We start from the raw sequence: 18,253 nt of genomic DNA, 5'->3' as shown, positions 1-18,253 counted from the left end.
GAATTTAGTGCCTTCCTCTGGTGAGAATCTGAGGCTAGCACCACACAGAGCACAGGCAAGCACTGTTAAAGAGTCCCAGGTCTCTCTTGGAGCAGTGGCAGTGGGATACAGGAAGGGGGTGGGCATTGTGACAAGCTCAATGGATAACAAGTAGGACTCCCTTCCTTCAATATTTTTCCCCCTGGAGATCAGAGGCAGGAGGCATGTTCCAGAAAGAGAGGTCCCCATGTCCTGAGGCCTGGCAATGCAGTGTGCACACATGCACCTTCCCCTGTGCAAAATTACATTTCACGTTGGGGAGTAATTGCTTGAATTTAACCCACCACAGCAAAGGATTTCTGGGTTAAGGTTTCCTTGCATAATACGATAGGAAAAGCGTTAAGAAAGTAATCACATATACTCTAGGGAACAATGCTTTTGCAACCAAGGGGGACACTAGATGACCTAACAAGAATTATAGACCAAAAAATACTTAAGATTTAAATATAAGGGATGAAATCCTGACCCTATTATTTTCAATAGAAACTTTGTCATTAACTTCAGTGGGACCAGGATTTCTCCCAGGGTGCTGAAAATCAACCACTAGTAGGAGACCCCAGAAATTTCTGAGTACAACCAAGGGAGTTGATAGTACAACGCACGGTAAAAAGTACAGCTTTAACCTGGGCATCCTTTAATTCCATGTATTTGCTTTGTGCTCAAGGGGGAAACTGAGGATAAACAAGCACCAAAATGTTAACAGCTAAATTTATGTCCCTACAGTTCCTTCTGCCTGTCATCCTGTAGTTTGATTTTTAAAAATCCATTAGATTTAAGCATAATTTCCTTAAGTGAGCACAGGATGACTTCTCTTTAATGAAATCACAACTTTCCACCAGTAATTAGCATTTCTGTTGCCTTCACTGCCGTTCAAGTCAAGCTTAGAGACCTGTACAGTGCGTTCCTTCTCTTGCCGGGGGCCACTGATAAAATTCTATATTGTTGTCAGTGATATAACTGGTAAGTTTTCATTTACTTCAGATGGTTTTTTTAAATAACTAACTGATGGCAGTGTCTGGTTAGAACAAGGAACAGGAGACAGAGCTCCTAGATTCTGGTCCTGGCTCTGGGAGGGGGAGTGTTCCCTAGAGATGAGAGAAACGGACTAGCATTCAGAACTTGCTATTTATGGGCCAATTACTCACATCTTGACTGTTGTCATATGGGAACATCCGGGTCTCAAGTTTCCCCATTTGCAAAATAAGTGTTCCTGCCACCCTCACAGAGGTGTGGCCTCTTTAACATTAGCAAAGTACTTGGCGATCCACAGGTGAAAGGTACTGAAATATGCATGGTGCAGTCTGATTTATCATTAATATTATCCCAATGTTACAAACCAGGACGGCTGTCCGGTGTCTGTTTCACAATGCGTTAGTCACTGCTGCCCTCATTCCTAGGCCAGCAGTTCTAGTTACTACCTACCGTGGTTTCCTAAGAGAGATTGGAGACCTGACTCTGACACCCACAGACAACCCTTCACACCCAGGTGGGCTGCTCTCTGAGCAGTCTGTCAAGGACAACAGCTCCTGTCCTTGCAGTGGCGCATCCTGCTTTGTCTTTTCAGACATCCTGCTTTCTCGGACCTCCCCTGCCAGCATTCCCTCTAAGCATGCAGAGCGAGCCCTGTCTGATGCCTGGCATGGAAACCTGCTGCTTTGTTCCTATCTCGATTGCCTCTACCCAGCCATCTGTACCAGCAGTCGGAACAGATTTGCTGCTTTGGCACAGGCATGCTCTAGTATATTGACCCGCCCTGCAAGTTAACTTTTTAACAGGCAGCAGTGGTGGCTTTTTTGCCCGAGAAGGCTTGCCTGGTGCTACTTGCCTTGCAACAATATTCCTGCAGAGTTAATTTCTGGCACATACAATACGGAAAATTTGCTTTTTTATTTTTTAAGGGCAATGCACATTCAGTGGTTACCTTGCACATCTTGCTGCTGCTAATGAATTGCTAATACAATTTTCTAGATAATTTTGTTTCCATAGTCCCCACATTTTAATGTGTCTCCAAAAAGGTAGCATTTATTGGCTTAATCTCCCAGCATAAGACAATTTGCACTGACTCTTAGGTTCTGAACAATCAGCTATGCATAAATGAAAAAAATTGTTTAATAACACAAAAGTCTTATATTTTTACTGGTGGTGTGTAAATATCTGGGGTGGGTTTTCTTCTGTTGGTGCAGCCAACTTTATAATCGTGTGTGGTTCATAGGATTTAGTTTCTGTTTGTATTTCTCTTAAGCATCCCAAGTAATAATGGAGATGTTATTCTATTACATTCAACCCTCTAGTTTCTAGGGCAGAATTCTGAGCTACTCCCATTTGCAATGTCTCTAGGTCCCACTTACATCAGGGTTTAAGGGGACAGAGATACTCAGTGTCTCGAGAGAAGTTCCTGCTTAGATCTCTGAGGTGTATAGGCCTGGTGTTCAAAGCATGATTGTCGTCCGAGAGGGAATGCAGAAAACTATTAAAAATAGCTACTTTGTAGTTAGGGGGAAAGGAGGCATCTGAGTAGGGATATTGCCGAGCCTGTAGTTACAGGGCTGGGCTTTAGATGGAAGTCTTTCTAGCTGTATCCGGTGCACCATAAAACACCTGAGCTAGTTGCACCATTCCCCAAGCCTGTGTTTGTTCTACATGATGTGTGGTCCAGTGGATGGAACAGGAGTCCTGGGTTCTACTTCTGACTCTGCTGCTGCTGTGTGACCAAGGGCAAGTCATTTGCCCTCTCTTCTCCATCTATAAAATGAGGACACTTACACTGGCCCACCCTGTGAAAATCACTTTGCAATGTAAAAAGTGCTATATACAGCACTATTTACATTTATCATCCAGAGGATATATTTCCATAAAAGGTTTCTGGTGACCATTCCAAGACTTGTTACATCAGGTCAGGAGGAAAGAATCTATGTTCCGCTAATGACTCTTCCAGAGGAGACCCTCAGAACAGTTCTGCCTGGACACTAAAGAGCTCATGCCATTCTTTGTCAGAATCCGAGCTTGCCATGGTGTCCTGATTTGGCCAACATTTCCCCTCCCCAGCTGCCTTACAGATAGCTGCATTTCATCAGGCTACTTATTCCTTTGTAGCATGTGAAGGTCTTGTCGAATTCTTTAGGATGAAGGATTTTATCTTCATGTAAAGATTTTATTATTAGTGTCAGATAAAGATGAACCAAAAGCACTTTTCTGTCTTGGTCCATGATCACCAATGAGGTGCTTTCAGAATCATAGACTCATAGAATATCAGGGTTGGAAGGGACCTCAGGAGGTCATCTAGTCCAACCCCTTGCTCAAAGCAGGACCAATTGCCAATTTTTTTTTGCCCCAGATCCCTAAATGGCTCACTCAAGGATTGAACTCACAACCCTGGGTTTAGCAGGCCAATGCTCAAACCACTGAGCTATCCCTCCCCAAGTTAAGTGCTTTTTATCCCCCCCACCCCCCAATTACTACTTGTGCTCCATATTCTAGATGCACGTTACAAAGTTATTTTCTTCCAATTTAAACTGATTCAATTTGAAAGCCATCATATATACATTCATAACCTTTATTTTTTAATTTGCTTCTCAGCCAGTTTAATCAGGTATGGGTACTGTGATAATACATTCTTGATACTGCATTATAGCTATCTTATAGTTGCCACGCTGTGTAGCTGTGCAGTTTGGTATCTGCTCAGATATGAAGGGATTGGAGTCTCTCCCTTTGTTTTTGGCCATACTGCTCAAGAAATAGAATGGAAATGTTGCCATGTATTATTCTGCAACCCAACAAAGGAAAACTCTTGCCATTTGCTTTACCATGTGTTACAAGTTTCCAGTGCCCGGTACAACTGTAGATGTCAAGTTTCCACTGAGTATGTGTCGGGGAAATAAAAATAGAGTGAGTTTCAAATTGACCTTTAACCTCTACATTTTTATTGGGGATTGGGTAGCTATGGGGAATGGGTATGCAATGGTCTCCATTTGAGAGTACTAAACCGACACCCCAGTTTTCTGTTAATCCACCCAAGCCATTTCATCTGCTCTTTCAGAACGGGAGAGTTATTACAGGGAAATAAACAGAGCTGGCTTTGGCCGTCGAGGGGTAACGAGCTAATGTGCAATATGACTGGCAAGCACTTCAAGAAGCATTGACCTGACGCAATCCATGCCATCCTCTTTGGTTGTGCCGAAGTGCTTTTGAGTTGATGGTCTCTCACTAGTCTGTTTCAGTAGCTTGCTCAGGTCTGTCCCTTCCTATGACAGTTTCCTTGGGTTGAATGGTGCTGCGTTCGAGCGCATGTTGCCTGGACAGGGCAATCGCAAGTAAGAAAGAATGGCCAAAATGCTTCAGAGCAGTGGCCCATCTAGCCCAGCATCCTGTCCGCAGAAGCGGCAGCATGCCAGAGGAATCTGCGGCAAAGGTTGCTGATGAGAATTTCTGCCTTTCTCCCCAGGTACTGACATGGCCGTCTTCTGCCTGCTGTGCGGGAAGCGGTTCCAGACGCAGACTGCCCTGCAGCAGCACATGGAAGTGCACGCGGGAGTGCGTAGCTACATCTGCAGCGAGTGCAACCGCACCTTCCCCAGCCATACCGCCCTCAAGCGGCACCTACGCTCACATACAGGTACGCTGTGGCGATGACGAGATCCCACTGGAACGCTCCAGGAGGTGGCTGCCTGCCCTTGCGAGGGCATAGGGAGCGGGCCTCAGTGCAAGCCCTGGGCCTCAAGACAGGGAGCCCTGTGTTCACAAGCCATTGCACAGGGATCTGTGGAACAGCCCCAGGAGGACCCATCTAGTGCACCACCTCTGACACTACGGGATTGTTCCCTACAGTGCATCCCCAGTGCATTGTCTAGTGTAAACCTATGGGTGTCCAGCGGCGAGGCTTCTCTCACTTCCCTTGGTGGGCCTAATAACTCTCCATTAGGGATTTTTTTATTTTTTTTTTTTTTTGCTGCTCTTTAGCATCAACTTTCCCCGTTTCCTCCCTTAGGTAAATGAGTGTAATGGCTGGGCAGTCATCATTATATGATGGTGCCTGAGGATCTCAGTTAGGAATTAGGATCCTGTCGTGCTAGACACTGTGCAAACTCTTGTTAAACAACAATCCCTGCCCCAAAGAGCTATGGACCGGGTTAGATTGACCCAGCTGTGTTACTCAGGGCTGTGAAAAATGTTGCATTCTCTTTGACATAGTTAGTTGAGCTAACTCCCAATGTAGATGCAGCTAGGGCAAGGGAAGAATTCTTCTGTCAACCTAGCTACCGCCTCTGAGCGATGGATTAATTGCACCCATGGAAAAACCCCTCCTGTCAACCTAGTGTGCATCTACGCTATAGTGGTATGGTCACAGCACCATCGCTGAACCACTGTAGCCTGGACATACTGTAGGTTACAGCCAGTGGTGCAAGTAAAATCCAGTGGGGGGGGGGGCACCGGCTAAAGGGGCACGTGACCTCCCCACGTGACTCTTCACCACCCCAGCCCGTGTTCTCCCTGTTTCCTCCGGACATCCATCCCATGTTACCCGGGGCTGGGGGGAGGCTCTGTCCTTATCCTGCTCCACAGGAGATAGGGCTGTGGGGGTGAGGCTGGGGGTGGGGTGGTACAGCTGCCGGAGCTGACAGCGTTCTGCTCCTTTCCCCGCTGCTGCCTCTCCCAGCAAGGAAAGGAGCCCTTGAACCCACAGCCCCGCCCCACAGCCCTCTCCTCCGGCGGGGCTGCTGCAGTGTCTTTCTGGTACCCCACACCGGCTACAGCACGCTGGTAAGGCGTACCAGAGCATACCGGCCTACTTGCACGGCTGGAGAGGATGCAACAAACAAGCTGGGGGAGGAGAGACACCAGCAAAACAATTCTGGCTGGATACACCAAGCGTGGGGTGTGGCTCTCACCCTATTAAGTACTGTCTTTCATAGTAGTGGATACCACCCTTCCAAGACTTGATGGGTTGGGCTCATGACCAGGAAAAGGAAATTCGAATGAAGGATTCCTAGTGGAGATTTAGTGATAAAGAGAAGTGGTGGGAGCAGTTGGAGGGCATGGGGTTGGTTTTTTTTTTTTATTCTTATTTCCTTTAAATATAAATTAAAGGCAACGTCACTCTTCAGTAGAACTCATCTGGGTTTCTTAAGCAGCGTGCAGTAAGTTTGTTATCCTGTGTAACATAGCATGTGACCTTATTAGTAGGGGGGTGAATGTACCTCATCGGCTTAAAGCACTAGATGCACATAATCGGCCTGGTGCCCCGCCTTAATGGGATTATAGTGACCTCTGCTATGTGGATGTGGTATTTAAACTGCGCCGGGAAATGTTCCAGGCAAGTTCTGTTTTGCTTGGAAGAGCAGTGGGGCAGTCAAACCACGGCCCTGGATGGGCCGTGTGGTGGATTCAGACAATCTTTGAGACTCAAACATGGGAAACGGATGCCTGTTCGAACTCTAGAAGATAATGCCATTGCTTCTGCTTTTATAAGGCACTTGAAGCAGCTTGCTAGACTCCACTGGGCAAATCCTTCTACCTACAGCTAGTAAAAATGGGATATAAAACAGGTGAGCAGCAGCCCCGGTCTTTGGAAGTTGGAGTTTCAAATCAGAGTGCTTACATCAGAGCATCCACTGTTCCAGATAAGCCGACCTAAAGGCCCTTGAGTACCTAGAACAGGTGTTTGGGCCCCTGAATCCCAACATGTGCACCCTAAATTTGAAAACTCACTGCTTGGATGTAAGACTTGTAATGTTGAGGAAAGTAATTTTTAAAGCCTACAATTCTACAGATGAAAAGTGACCTTTCTTTGGGAAGGGAATCCATAGCCTTCAAAGTAGAGTGAAAAGGCAGAGATTCTCAAAACTCATTGGAGACTTTGGCTTCCCAGCTTGAGACACTGTAAAGGGGGCTGTTTTTCAGAACGTGTTGAGCCATCTGGCCTTTAACAATCAGGCCTCTTTATGGTGTGTCTAGTCGGGCATCCAAAATCACTAATCGCTCTGGAAAACCTTTGGCCCAAACATATAGGGTCTTCCACGGAAGTTCTTCTGTGTATAGGCAATTTGAGGGATATTGTTCTGTTTCCTCTTTAGTCCTTAGCCTTTTCCAGGATGACACACTCTGGCTGTTGGGCAAGTACAGGGCTAGCTGCTTGGTTGTGTGGGCTGGGCCTGCTGTATTCAACAGGAATAGCCTGGTTCCCAGAGCCCGTGGCCCCTGGCATTGGCCTCTCATGCCTGTGCCTTAATCCAGCCCTGTTTATCAACCTTAATTTAAGGGAGGCGGAGTGTGAGGATTAACTCACATACATTGTTTTGAGGCCCGTGGATGAGAAGGGCTAGGGTGATGGCTGCTGTAATTCTGTTATCCTTCTCATCTTAATTTAGCATAGGTGCCTCTAAACTGCCCCTCCACTCCCATTAGTAACCATAGCTGTGGTTAAGAGTTCACCTGAGATTTGATTACTGCTACTTTTCCCAACTGTAAAGTCTGCTGCAGAAGCTTCTCACCCCTTCCCAGCAAGCAGCATATATACATCAGGTAGTTTGCACCAGACTCTTGACAACACATTAAAGATGGCACCTGCTGACCGTGGCTGTTGTCCCCTTGTGGAAAAACTGTCTAGGACATGGTGTTCAGTCTCTTTAAACAGCACAGCATTCCCCAAGGTGTAAATCAAAAGCTCCTTTTCAAATAAGTGGAAAGCTTAGTGTTTGCTTAAGACCTTTCGTCGGAACACCTCGAAGCACTTCACAGATCTGGGTCAAGTGTTATTACACCCGTTTTACATCTGGGGAAACTGGGGCACAGAGAAATGAATTAACTTTACCCCACGCCACAGGCAAGTTATTAACATAGTTTGGTATAAATCCAAAACGTCCTGACTTCCAGTCCCCCATGGACAACACTGCCTCCAATTTATTGGAGTAGTTTGCTGTACTATAAACCATTCATGTGCAAACATGGAACAGGTGGTAGTTGATTATTGCTCATGGCTTGGCTTGTTCTCTTGCAAGAGATGAACTATATTGTGTAAAAAGGAAGAGGGTCTTCTCTAAGCAATGATCTTTCCTGTCATTTGTGCCCCGGTGAGGATTGAAGTACTAACCCTCACCCACTCCATGAATGTGTATAAATACTATGTCCTGAATCACAGGAGAACAGTGACTTATGGATGAGTTCAGTAATTAGCTGGACTGTACCGCTCTATATGGTATAGTGGCTGGTGTGTAATTTGAAGGCTTGTTATGAATCATAGGGATTGAAATTACTTTGTCTGGGAATTGGGAAATTGTTTGCAGATGGGTGGGGGAAATGTTTTCTTCCCATCATTTTCCAGGTAAAACAATTTTTTTCCTTGCTTGATCTGTTTGCAGTTTCATTTCTGGGTGTGGTAGCAGGTGAGTTTGGCATCTAGATTTCCCTTTCCCTCCTCACTACTGATCTGGGGTCAGATGCATTTGTTGCGTTAGCCAGGGGATGTTTCTCTCTCAGCTGGAAAACAAAATCTCCTGTGCTAGGAGGAGGTGAGTTTTAGTGGGATTTCACACACCTCTCCCCTGGGTGACCAGCCTCAGCCCAGTGGGAACTGTGGTTCGGTGTTTTCATTCAGGCACTGTTGAGAGAGAGGATTGTCTCCTTAATGTGCTGGGTGTATTTTCACAGTGGGAAAGGGCAGAGTCCTGGTCCTGATGCCAGCGGGAGCGGAGAGCACTCAGTGCATATCAGGATGGAGAGGCTCCGGACACACCCCTTCTGCTTAGCTAAGTTTTAGAGTTGGGGAAGGTCAGCAAAGTATGTTCAGAAATCAGAAAATAAGAAATCTGAGTGTGCAAATGCAGGGACAAATCCTGAGAGGTGCTAAGCACCCACCACTCCCTTGAGATCAGTGGGAAATGTGTCTGCTCAGCCCCTCTTGGGATGAATTTAACCAAGGTAATTGCATGATGGTCCCCAGCTCAGGATATTCCCCTGAAGGGCTCATGTTTCCCTTCCAGCAAGCAAGATGGCTGTGGGGTTTGGAGCCCTAGCAAGAGAGAGCAGGTTGGTGGGAGTGGTGAATGATATGCCGCTTACAATCAGGCTGCCCACAAACCGGGAGGTTTCTGTTTCCACCTATTTTAATTGTCACCCCCCGATAGGATAATGACAGGAAGAAATGGACAGAGGAAATGCCAGTCAGTGCCCAGGAAAGAGTCTCTTGGCAGCTATGTCCATTCCAGTGCAGGCAGCTACCTTGCAGGCACGTCTCAGGACCTCCGCCTCATGCCGTCAGTGCAGTGAGTCCATCATCTGACCTAGGTTGTGACACCAAATCCTGGCAGATGGATGCTGCTGGTGCATGGTGTGATGTGGGCTCGCCTCAGAATATACCGCTTCCCACAGCCCAGAGAGGCTGACCTGGAGGTGGAGTAGCTATTCTTTTCCCTTTGGACTCTCATTTGGGAAAAGCTTGCTCAAATCACAGTCCTTTGAGCCTGTTCATTTAATCTGGGTCCATTAACTTGGGTGTCCTGCTAATGTGTAACCCTCCTGGCACCAGAGCTTCCCAGAGCAGCAGACAGAGACTACTTGAGATGAGGATAAAGTTCATGAGACCCATTGCCTTGGGGAGACTCAAATATCCACGTAGACAATATCCTATCCAAATTCTCCACCTAAGCTTTGCTCCTAGCCGATTCCCAGACCCACAGATAAGCCCGGCCAAACCCTGAGTTGGCCCCTCAGGCCTGATGATGTGAATCTGAGAAAAACAAGAACTACCTGTGCCCCAAATCCTTGTCATGACCCTCCTTCCACCACGTGGAAGTAAAGAGCTCTCCCTGTGGCAAGTCTAGCAGAACCCAGGACCACAGTCAGCCTGAAATCCGTTGGCCCCTGCAAAATTCCAAGCCTTGCTCATAGCAAAGTCAACACAGTTATGGGCCCGAGGAGGAGGAGAAATGCTGAGAGCCAGCGACGGCTCCCTGACTACTCCATCGATACTCTGGGTTTGCCTGCATGGCAATAAAACACCGTGGTTGGCCTGTGTCCGCTGACTTGGGCTCATGGGGCTTGGGCTGTGGGGCTATAAAATCACAGTGTATGTGTTTGGGCTCTGGCTGGAGCTTGGGCTCTGGGACCTCTCCCCCCCCCTCGCAGAGTCTCCTTGGTGACCTTTTGGCTTTTTGTTTAGGACAAATTAAGGATGCAAGGAAATCTCATTTGGTTCTTCCTGAGTTTATAGTGCCCAGGGATGCACCCTTTGGGAAGGAGACATTAGCTGTAAAGACCTCTCTGAAGATGATCTCTTTTACCAGTAGGAAAGCTTGGCATAAGGTTTTTGGTCACATTTAAATTGAGTACATTTATAAAGGATTAATAAACGATGGTTAATAGATGATATAAGCATGTTAGACATTGGTGTAGCCTATAGATGGTTATAAGCATATTAGTAGAAAGTGTTTAGATGGTTATGAGATGTGCGTATAGCAAGCAATCCACTGACTTGTTGGACTCTCACTATCTATAATTGTCAGAAGGGTCGCCATGTTAGTCTGGATCTATAATAGCGGCAAAGAGTCCTGTGGCACCTTTTTTGACTAACCGGCATATTGGAGCATAAGCTTTCCTGGGTGAATACCCACTTCGTTGGATGCATGTAGTGGAAATTTCCAGAGGCAGGTATAAATATGCAAGCAAAAATCAGGCTAGGGATAACAAGGGTTAGTTCAATCAGGGAGGATGAAGCCCTCTTCTAGCAGTTGAGGTTAATTGATTATCCATTGATTAAAACATCTATTAATCATGTATTAACCTCTTCTTTGCTTAAATTGCACTTCTCATGTAAAATGTGGCCACTTTTTCTAAATATGAGTGTGTTCACACATCTTTTTAAAGCTTAAAAAGGATCCAGCAACAGCATTCCAGTCTTAGTGCATTTTACCCCTACCACCCAAAACACTGAGTGCTGGGGAAAATCCATGCAGTGGTTTGGAACCTCCATGAGATACAGAGACGGCTGTGCCATAGTGAATAATAGGAACGCGGGGTTCCCACTCTTAAATTAAACAAAACCAAATGGACACAACCCTTACTGTGTCTAGCAGCATCTCTGAGGTGTTCCTTTCAGGGAGACATACTTTTTCAGTGAATAATGCTGTACTGAGATGGGAGAATAGGGCTAGATAATGGAGGAGAAATGGTGGATTTTTTGGTTAACACTCTGGATTGGGACTCAGGAGATCTGCTTTCTGTTACCAGTTCCTCCGCAGGCTCCCCATATGATCATATGCAAGTGACCTAATCTCTCGTTACCTCAGTTCCCTACCTCTAAAATGGAGATAATTAACACACTCTCCTGCCCTTTGTCTAAGGTACTTAGAATGTCAATTCTTTGGAACAGGGACTCTTACAATGTGTATATACAGCACCTAGAACAATGGGTTGCAATCTTGGTGTTTAATGCTTGTGTAATAATGCAGGAGGCCTTTTGCCTCTAGCTTCTGTTACATCTCTTACTAGTAACTCTTTTTACAATATTTTCCAGATACAGTGTGAATTATGTCAGTGTCTTTTGCCATTTTCCTTCCTTTTCCTCATCTCTTGTGAACACCAGGAACCCTAACTTCTTTCCCTTTTAGAAACGTCCCTATAATCTCCCTTCATCACTCCAGATGGAAGAGGTGAAGGCAAGATCCTTAGCTGGTGCTGATCAACATAATTCCATCAATTTCAACAGCACAATGCCAATTTCACCAGCTGAGTGTCTGGCCCGGAAGTTTTTTTGTCTTTAAATCAGACCTCTTATTTAAAGATGAGCAAAAAATGTAATTATTTAATGCTTGGATTTCCATAAGCCTGGCCCACACCCTTATGTGTATGTGTGTTCTCTCTCTCTCTCTCTCTCTCTCTCGTATGTATGTACACACATACACACACAGTGCCTTGCCTCATTAATATTCCGTTGTTCCTAGCCCGTTTGCCACCCATGCTGCATGTTGAGTATCAGCAGCTGTGTTTGGTAATGCAGGCCAGCGGAGTCCTTGGCATTGATGGATCCCTGATTTACACGGCTGATCATATAATAAACTCTCAGCTGTGTAGAAAAGGCATTTTATGGCCTTGCGATTGGTTGTTCCGTAGACTAACAAATACACCAGGTACAATATAAAACCAGGGTCACAGGTGCAGAAGGCTGGCCAGAGGGGGCTCTAATTAGTCCCGTTTGTCCTGCACTTAATGTCAAGCTCATTAAGGGGCCCTACAAAGTTAATCAACATGCCACAAATTGGATTTTTTGAGTTCTGCTGCCAGTTCTGCGCATGCTGCAAGGCCGTGGGTCTGCTCAGCTCCCTGTGTCAGGATTACAGGCCGGGTGCTGGGCATTTCCCTTTTCCTTTTATTTGGTCTGACTCTCAGGATTCCATATTTAAACTCCTTTAACATGTGATCAGGTTGATAATGAAATTCACTAAGATCCTGTCAAACTAGCTCCTGAGTTTAACACTTCATTTAAAGTACCACGGTGCTCTAAAGAAACAGCAGAGGAGGGAAGAAAAAGAAAAAACTCCACTCAGACCAGTGGCTGGGTGTTAATGTGAATTATTCACCTGGTTTCCATTCACACATTTTTCTAAAAAAATTAATTTAACAAATGCAAATTCTGCAAGTTCTCATACAGGGGCCTAGCCAGCACTCCAGTATCTTTTATTTTTGAGCAAGGCGCTGAATGGAATACTGAAACAATAATTCTGAAATTTAAATACCCCCCAGGCTTCCCGCTTCTGTCACAGAAAACTCCTGGGTCAGATGCGCAGCTGGTATAAATCCGCAAATTATGCCTGTTTTCCACCAACTCAGGTTCTGGCCACATGTTTTCAGAGCTGAGCTCCATCTTTATAAATGGATTTTTTTAATCTCAAAATTCACCATTGTGTCACCATTTGCTGCCCCGCTTCAAAAAGAATCTGTATTACTAGATAGATTCATATATGGAACCCATCGCCATAGGGCCAGCACATCTAGTGATTGTGATCATAGTTAAACACATTGATTCTGTGTTAGAAATTCAGGAATTGTCAGATCTTCAGTTGATGGGCTGACCTTGATAGAACCAGGTTCATTGACACCATTGAGCGCTCTGGCCCAACACAGAATAAAGAATAAATGCAGCTTGACTTCAGTGGAGCTATCCCTATTTATACCAGATTGGGCTCAGCTTTTGTGTACAAATGAACGTTTAAAAAGCATCCAAAGAGGGAAACCCTCTCCCTCCTTTCTTGTCACAGGGAAAATTGCCATCCGCGCCTCAAACCCCTCTCGTGAGCTGTGTACACGAAGTGGTTTTTAAAGATCAAATGCATTTAAACCATGTGAGCTCTCTGCTAGTCTCCTGCAATCAGAAAATAATGTGGAATATCAGAGTTATTATACACAATGCTTTAAAAAACCATTTAGTGCTGCCTGAAAGATTTGGAAACGCTAATGTAAAATCAGAATTTATTGTGAGGAAGGTCTTCATTTGGGAGGGGCGGATTTTGTTGGAGGGTCTAAAGAGAAAAGAGAGTGAAATATCATTTTAAAGAGGAAGTGAAAGCACAGGCATCTGAGTATATAACTAGAAGGACAATTTATGCCCAAGCACGAGTGCAGTTTGACATGGGGATAATGAAAAAACGTAGGTCATTGTGGATGACTTAAGCCTTCAGCAGCTGAAGAAAATGTATGAAATGCGAGGAACATTACACGCTTGGCAGCTCTGCACATCTGCAGTAGGACAAGTGAAATACAGTTGGCCATTCTTTACCATAAACTGTGGTTGTAGGATATGCAGCACAGAGAAATTGTAATTACAGTGACAAGACAAATCAGTGATATTTAAATATTCATGAACAAAGTCTTGGGCAATCAATCTATCTTTATTGTCCTTGCCTTCACTTCTGTAATAAATAAGTAGCTGGAGCCCTCACCTTTCATTCAGATAATTCTGAGTTTGGTGCTAAACTGAAGTACATTTATCAGCCACCCAATCTGGAATATTTAAACACCCAAAGTTTTTGGCCCTGGGTGGCATCGCATTTGTCTGGAGAGCAAGAGGGAAATGGCTTGTGATTGCTCCCCGATATAGGTATGTGTGTGACCCTCTCTTTGGCAGACAAATGAGCCCACAAAGCCCTCTGTTGCAGGGGAGCAGTGGGCCTTCCGTCACACCTCTCCCTTGCTGGAATTCTCATGCCTCAGTGAGGCTTGTTGGGGGAGGGGGGAGGCGGGTGGTTCCCCAATTTGATTCCCCTCTCTGGAGATGGGACACAATGCCTGAGGAAGCAGCTGGCAGACCTGTAACCTCTTTGCAGGCTTGTCTGTGATGGAGAGCCTTTACTTTCTCTGCCATGGCACTGTTCCCTGGAGCCAGTAAGAAGCAGCTCGCTCTGCGACGCTTTTCCCCCCTGCTGCGCTTAGATGGTGAGGCAGGTTGCCTCGTTAGCACTTCCCCAACCCAATCAGCGAGGTCGAGGGTCTCCTGTGTGCAGCAGGGCAGCGGGTCCTTCCCATCCTACTGAACTGCAGGAGGGATGACTGTCATTCTGTCATTCCTGTTTGACAGGCCATATCTGGGGGTGAGGGAATGAGAGGAACAGACATGGGGACGGGAGGGGAGGAGTTAGGGCATGGTTTGAGTAGAGGAAGACTGTTGTACTGGACAGCCCTTTGGTCTGCTCTCTGAACTGATCCATATGACCCAGTCCTCTTCTGCCCCCTAAATCCACAGTACCTGCAAAGAATCAGCCAGCCAGAGCAGGAGCAGTAAATAACTAGTCAATCATTACAAACAAGTGGGAGTCTTCATATCCTGCCCATTGTTAGCCTAAGTAACAGCCAGATCTTATCATTATTCCCCTCCTCTTCCTCTCCCCTTGGCAAGAGCTGTCTCTCCCTGCTGTGTTTGTGCAGCGCCTGGCACCATGGGGCCCTGATCCCAACTGGGACCTTTGGATGGTGGTGATATTATTATTTGTATTATTGTAGGGTTTAGGAGCCATCGTCATGGACCAGGACCCCAGGAGCTAGGCACTAGACAAACAGAACAAAAAGGTGGTCTAAATTAATGCCAAATAATAATGTACAGCAAGAGGTGGCGTTGAAGTTTCATTAGGTGGCCTCTTATCCCGAGTATCTCCATCCCTTCTGGGTGTTGAGCCAAGAAAGGAATGTGTGTAACCCCACTGCTCTGGATAAATTGCTGCTTGGATGCTTACTCCCCCTGCATTTCCGGCTGGATGGAAGATTCTTCTTCCCTTCTAGTCTGAAGGTGCTGTGCAGCATTGCTCTTCATTGCTAGGCATCTCTTGCGTTCCACCCCAGAGCCAGCTGCATGTCATGGGTGTGTGAAGTGACCACTGTCAATTCCTTCCCCTTGACCTTCTGTGGTGGGAGGGCGGGGGGGATTAAGACCTCCCAGGTGGCTTTTCGAGAGGTGGGGGCAGTACAGAGAGAGCTGTGCTGGTGCAGGCTGCGAGGGCTGCGTAATGCTGTGCGGTGTTCTCCGCTGTCTCTAACCGCGTGCTTGTGTCGCTCCAGGTGACCACCCCTACGAGTGTGAATTCTGTGGCAGCTGCTTCCGGGATGAGAGCACGTTGAAAGGCCACAAGCGCATCCACACTGGAGAGAAACCGTATGAGTGCAACGGCTGCGGCAAGAAATTCAGCCTCAAGCACCAGCTGGAGACCCACTACAGGGTGCACACAGGTACCGTCCCGCTTAGCAGCACGCGAGTGAGCTGCTCCTGCAGCCGCGCCGCCATGGACTGTGATCCCCTTAGACCTCACAAGCTAAACAGGGCTGGGCTGGTTCAGCGCTTGGATGGGAGTCCTCCATGGAACAGCTAGGGTCACAGTGAGGGGTTCGCCAGGGACCATTCTTCCCTTGAGCCGGTATCGAACTGCTGCCCACAAGTGGTGGGACGGGATGTCACACTGCTGAAAGCACCCAGCTTTCAAACTAATTATTTAACCATGGTGTTCTGCACAAGAATCGGGGCATTAATTCCTGTGTCCTCAGGAAGTTCTATGCTGGTAATTGCACTGTTTCCCTAAGCTCCTCCTGCAGTTTCTGTCGAACACGGTATCTTCACTCCCTGCCCTGCCATGTGCGCTGTTAAACAGCTGCTGGGCCCCAGCCCAGGACAGGATGATGTGATGCCTGGGTCTAGTTTAGGTATCAATTCAGGATCCTTTGAGAGAAAAGGTGCTGTGGAAAGAACTACATCTTGCCTGGGCATTTGACAGCTGAGGGGCGTGAGAGCAATATAAAGTTGGAACAAATGAAAATACACTTGAGACTTTCCCCTTTACTTTTACTTCATAGCTACCTCTCCCATCTCCAGCCCCCTGCGCCCTTAGCCACCAGCCCCTTTTCAAAATTAATCCTTCCCCTTTGCCAGCACAAACGAAAGCTGTGCAAGGTGCCTGCGGGCGTCATGGGCGGGCTGGGAAGGGATAGGCCAGACTCCTTGTCATACTGAAATGATTAGGGCTGGTTAGTAACAATTACCCTCATCTCTCTCTGGAGAGAAAATAAAGAGAGCTAAGAAGTGCTGCTCCCTCTTCCTGCTTTTACTATATGCAGGAGCTGACCTGGCTGAATACCCAAGCCATCAAATGGTGCATCCCCACCTACCATCTGCCTTCTACATGGCAGGCTCAGAAAGAGTTGCAGGGGCTCTCTAGCCACTGGAAGATGCAGGGAGCTGCAACTGGAAGAGACCCCCATCTTCAGCAGGGCCATCCTCACTTCCATTCCTGCATGAGGACGTGGCTCTCCTGCCCTGTGCTGACATAGGGCAGTGATAGGTGCTAGGAGTAGCTAAAACGAGGTCCCTATTACTAGGTCTAATGATAGCTCCAAGTGGAAGTCAAAGTACCCAGCCATCCTTTGGTGCATGTCACACCTAACCCCAGTGTACAGGTTCCCTGGGTAACTCACTGCTACCCTGTCGTTTCGGGATAGCTGCAAGTCTGGGAAGCACTAGAGAGTTTTCTTCTCCCTTACGTGTTTTCATCCAGCATTATGGTCATATTCATCCCTTAAATACTTCATTATTTCCCACATCCAAAGCGGCCTGAATCATGGGCACTTGCTCTCGGAAGGCTGCTGCAGTTCCCCAGGAATCCAGGCTTGTTGCTGGGGATAATGAATCACTGAATGCGTCAGCATGTAACTATTGTAAATAGTGGATCAATATTTAGATCACTTTTGCTGTTCATTACTTCATTATTCGCTGTGTCTGTGCACAGAGCAAGTATCAATATCAGAAAGGCCAGGCAGTTAATTACTGCATTGAAACGAGTCCCTGAAATCTCGGCTCCAGCCTCATATGTTATCAAAATGATTCACAGGCGTCTGCTGAGATTCAATAACCCCAAAATACGGGCATCTGAGCCGGAGCAGAGCTCAGCTTCCCTTCAGGGACCTAGCTTCTGGGTACCATGGGGGAACATAGCAGTTACCAGACTTGATCAGATCTGGGTCTATCTAGCCAGCAGCCTGTCCCCAGCAATATCTGGCTCCAGTGCCTTGAGAGGATGGTGCAAGAAATACTGCAGTGGTGGATAACTTGCCCTCGGGGGAAGTTTCCACCTGACCCCTATGAGTCCGAGTTGGGCTCATGCCCTGAAGCCAGGAGGGGTTTTAGCTCTCCCAAAGCTTTTGCTGTCTTTTTTTTAACCTTTCTCAATTTTTTTCATGTAAAGCCCCAATCATTTTTTAATCCTGCTAACCATGATACCTTGGGGCAATGGGTTCCCCAGGCTCACCGTGCACTGGGTCATAATGCCCATCACACTCAGGTTGGTTTAAAAACATTCAGTGGAGACCGCTACAAAATATAGAACAACTAGAGGTTATATAGAATGTTTCACCCATAGATCTCCAAGTGCTTCACAAAGAAGATGAGCATCATTATCCCCACTACACAGAAGGGGGAACTGAGGCATGGATAAGGGAGAGTCACGCAGCAAGCCAGTGGAAGAGCTAGGACTGGAACCCTGCTCTCTTGAGGCTCAAATCCAGTGTCCTGTCCTCTAGGCAACACAGTCTCAAATGCCCTGTTATGCCTGAAAATCACCTTCCTTTTCCTTCCCTCCCCCCATCCCAAGGCCATAATGAGGAAGGATGGCCCAGCATTTAGGGCACTGGCCTGAAATGTGGGAGACCCAGGTTGATTCTCCGCTTCACAGCAGACTCCCTATGTGATCTG

The 18,253-nt window shown here is 46.7% G+C and overlaps 1 protein-coding gene across 2 annotated transcripts in view; it reads left to right on the top strand.

The window, feature by feature from the left end:
- The window catches only part of ZBTB16 (zinc finger and BTB domain containing 16), a 168,576-nt gene that overhangs the window by 149,886 nt on the left and 437 nt on the right, over window positions 1-18,253 (top strand). For both annotated transcript variants that reach the window (XM_077839885.1, XM_077839884.1), the window contains 2 exons: window positions 4,481-4,651; window positions 15,577-15,744. In XM_077839885.1, the coding sequence (XP_077696011.1) occupies window positions 4,481-4,651; window positions 15,577-15,744 (339 nt within the window). The remainder of the gene's footprint in view (window positions 1-4,480; window positions 4,652-15,576; window positions 15,745-18,253) is intronic.

The sequence above is a fragment of the Eretmochelys imbricata genome, chromosome 22, assembly GCF_965152235.1.
Source record: "Eretmochelys imbricata isolate rEreImb1 chromosome 22, rEreImb1.hap1, whole genome shotgun sequence".
Lineage (NCBI taxonomy): Eukaryota > Metazoa > Chordata > Testudines > Cheloniidae > Eretmochelys > Eretmochelys imbricata.
The sequence above is the reverse complement of the archived record's forward strand: the minus strand, read 5'-3'. Positions and strand labels throughout refer to the sequence as shown.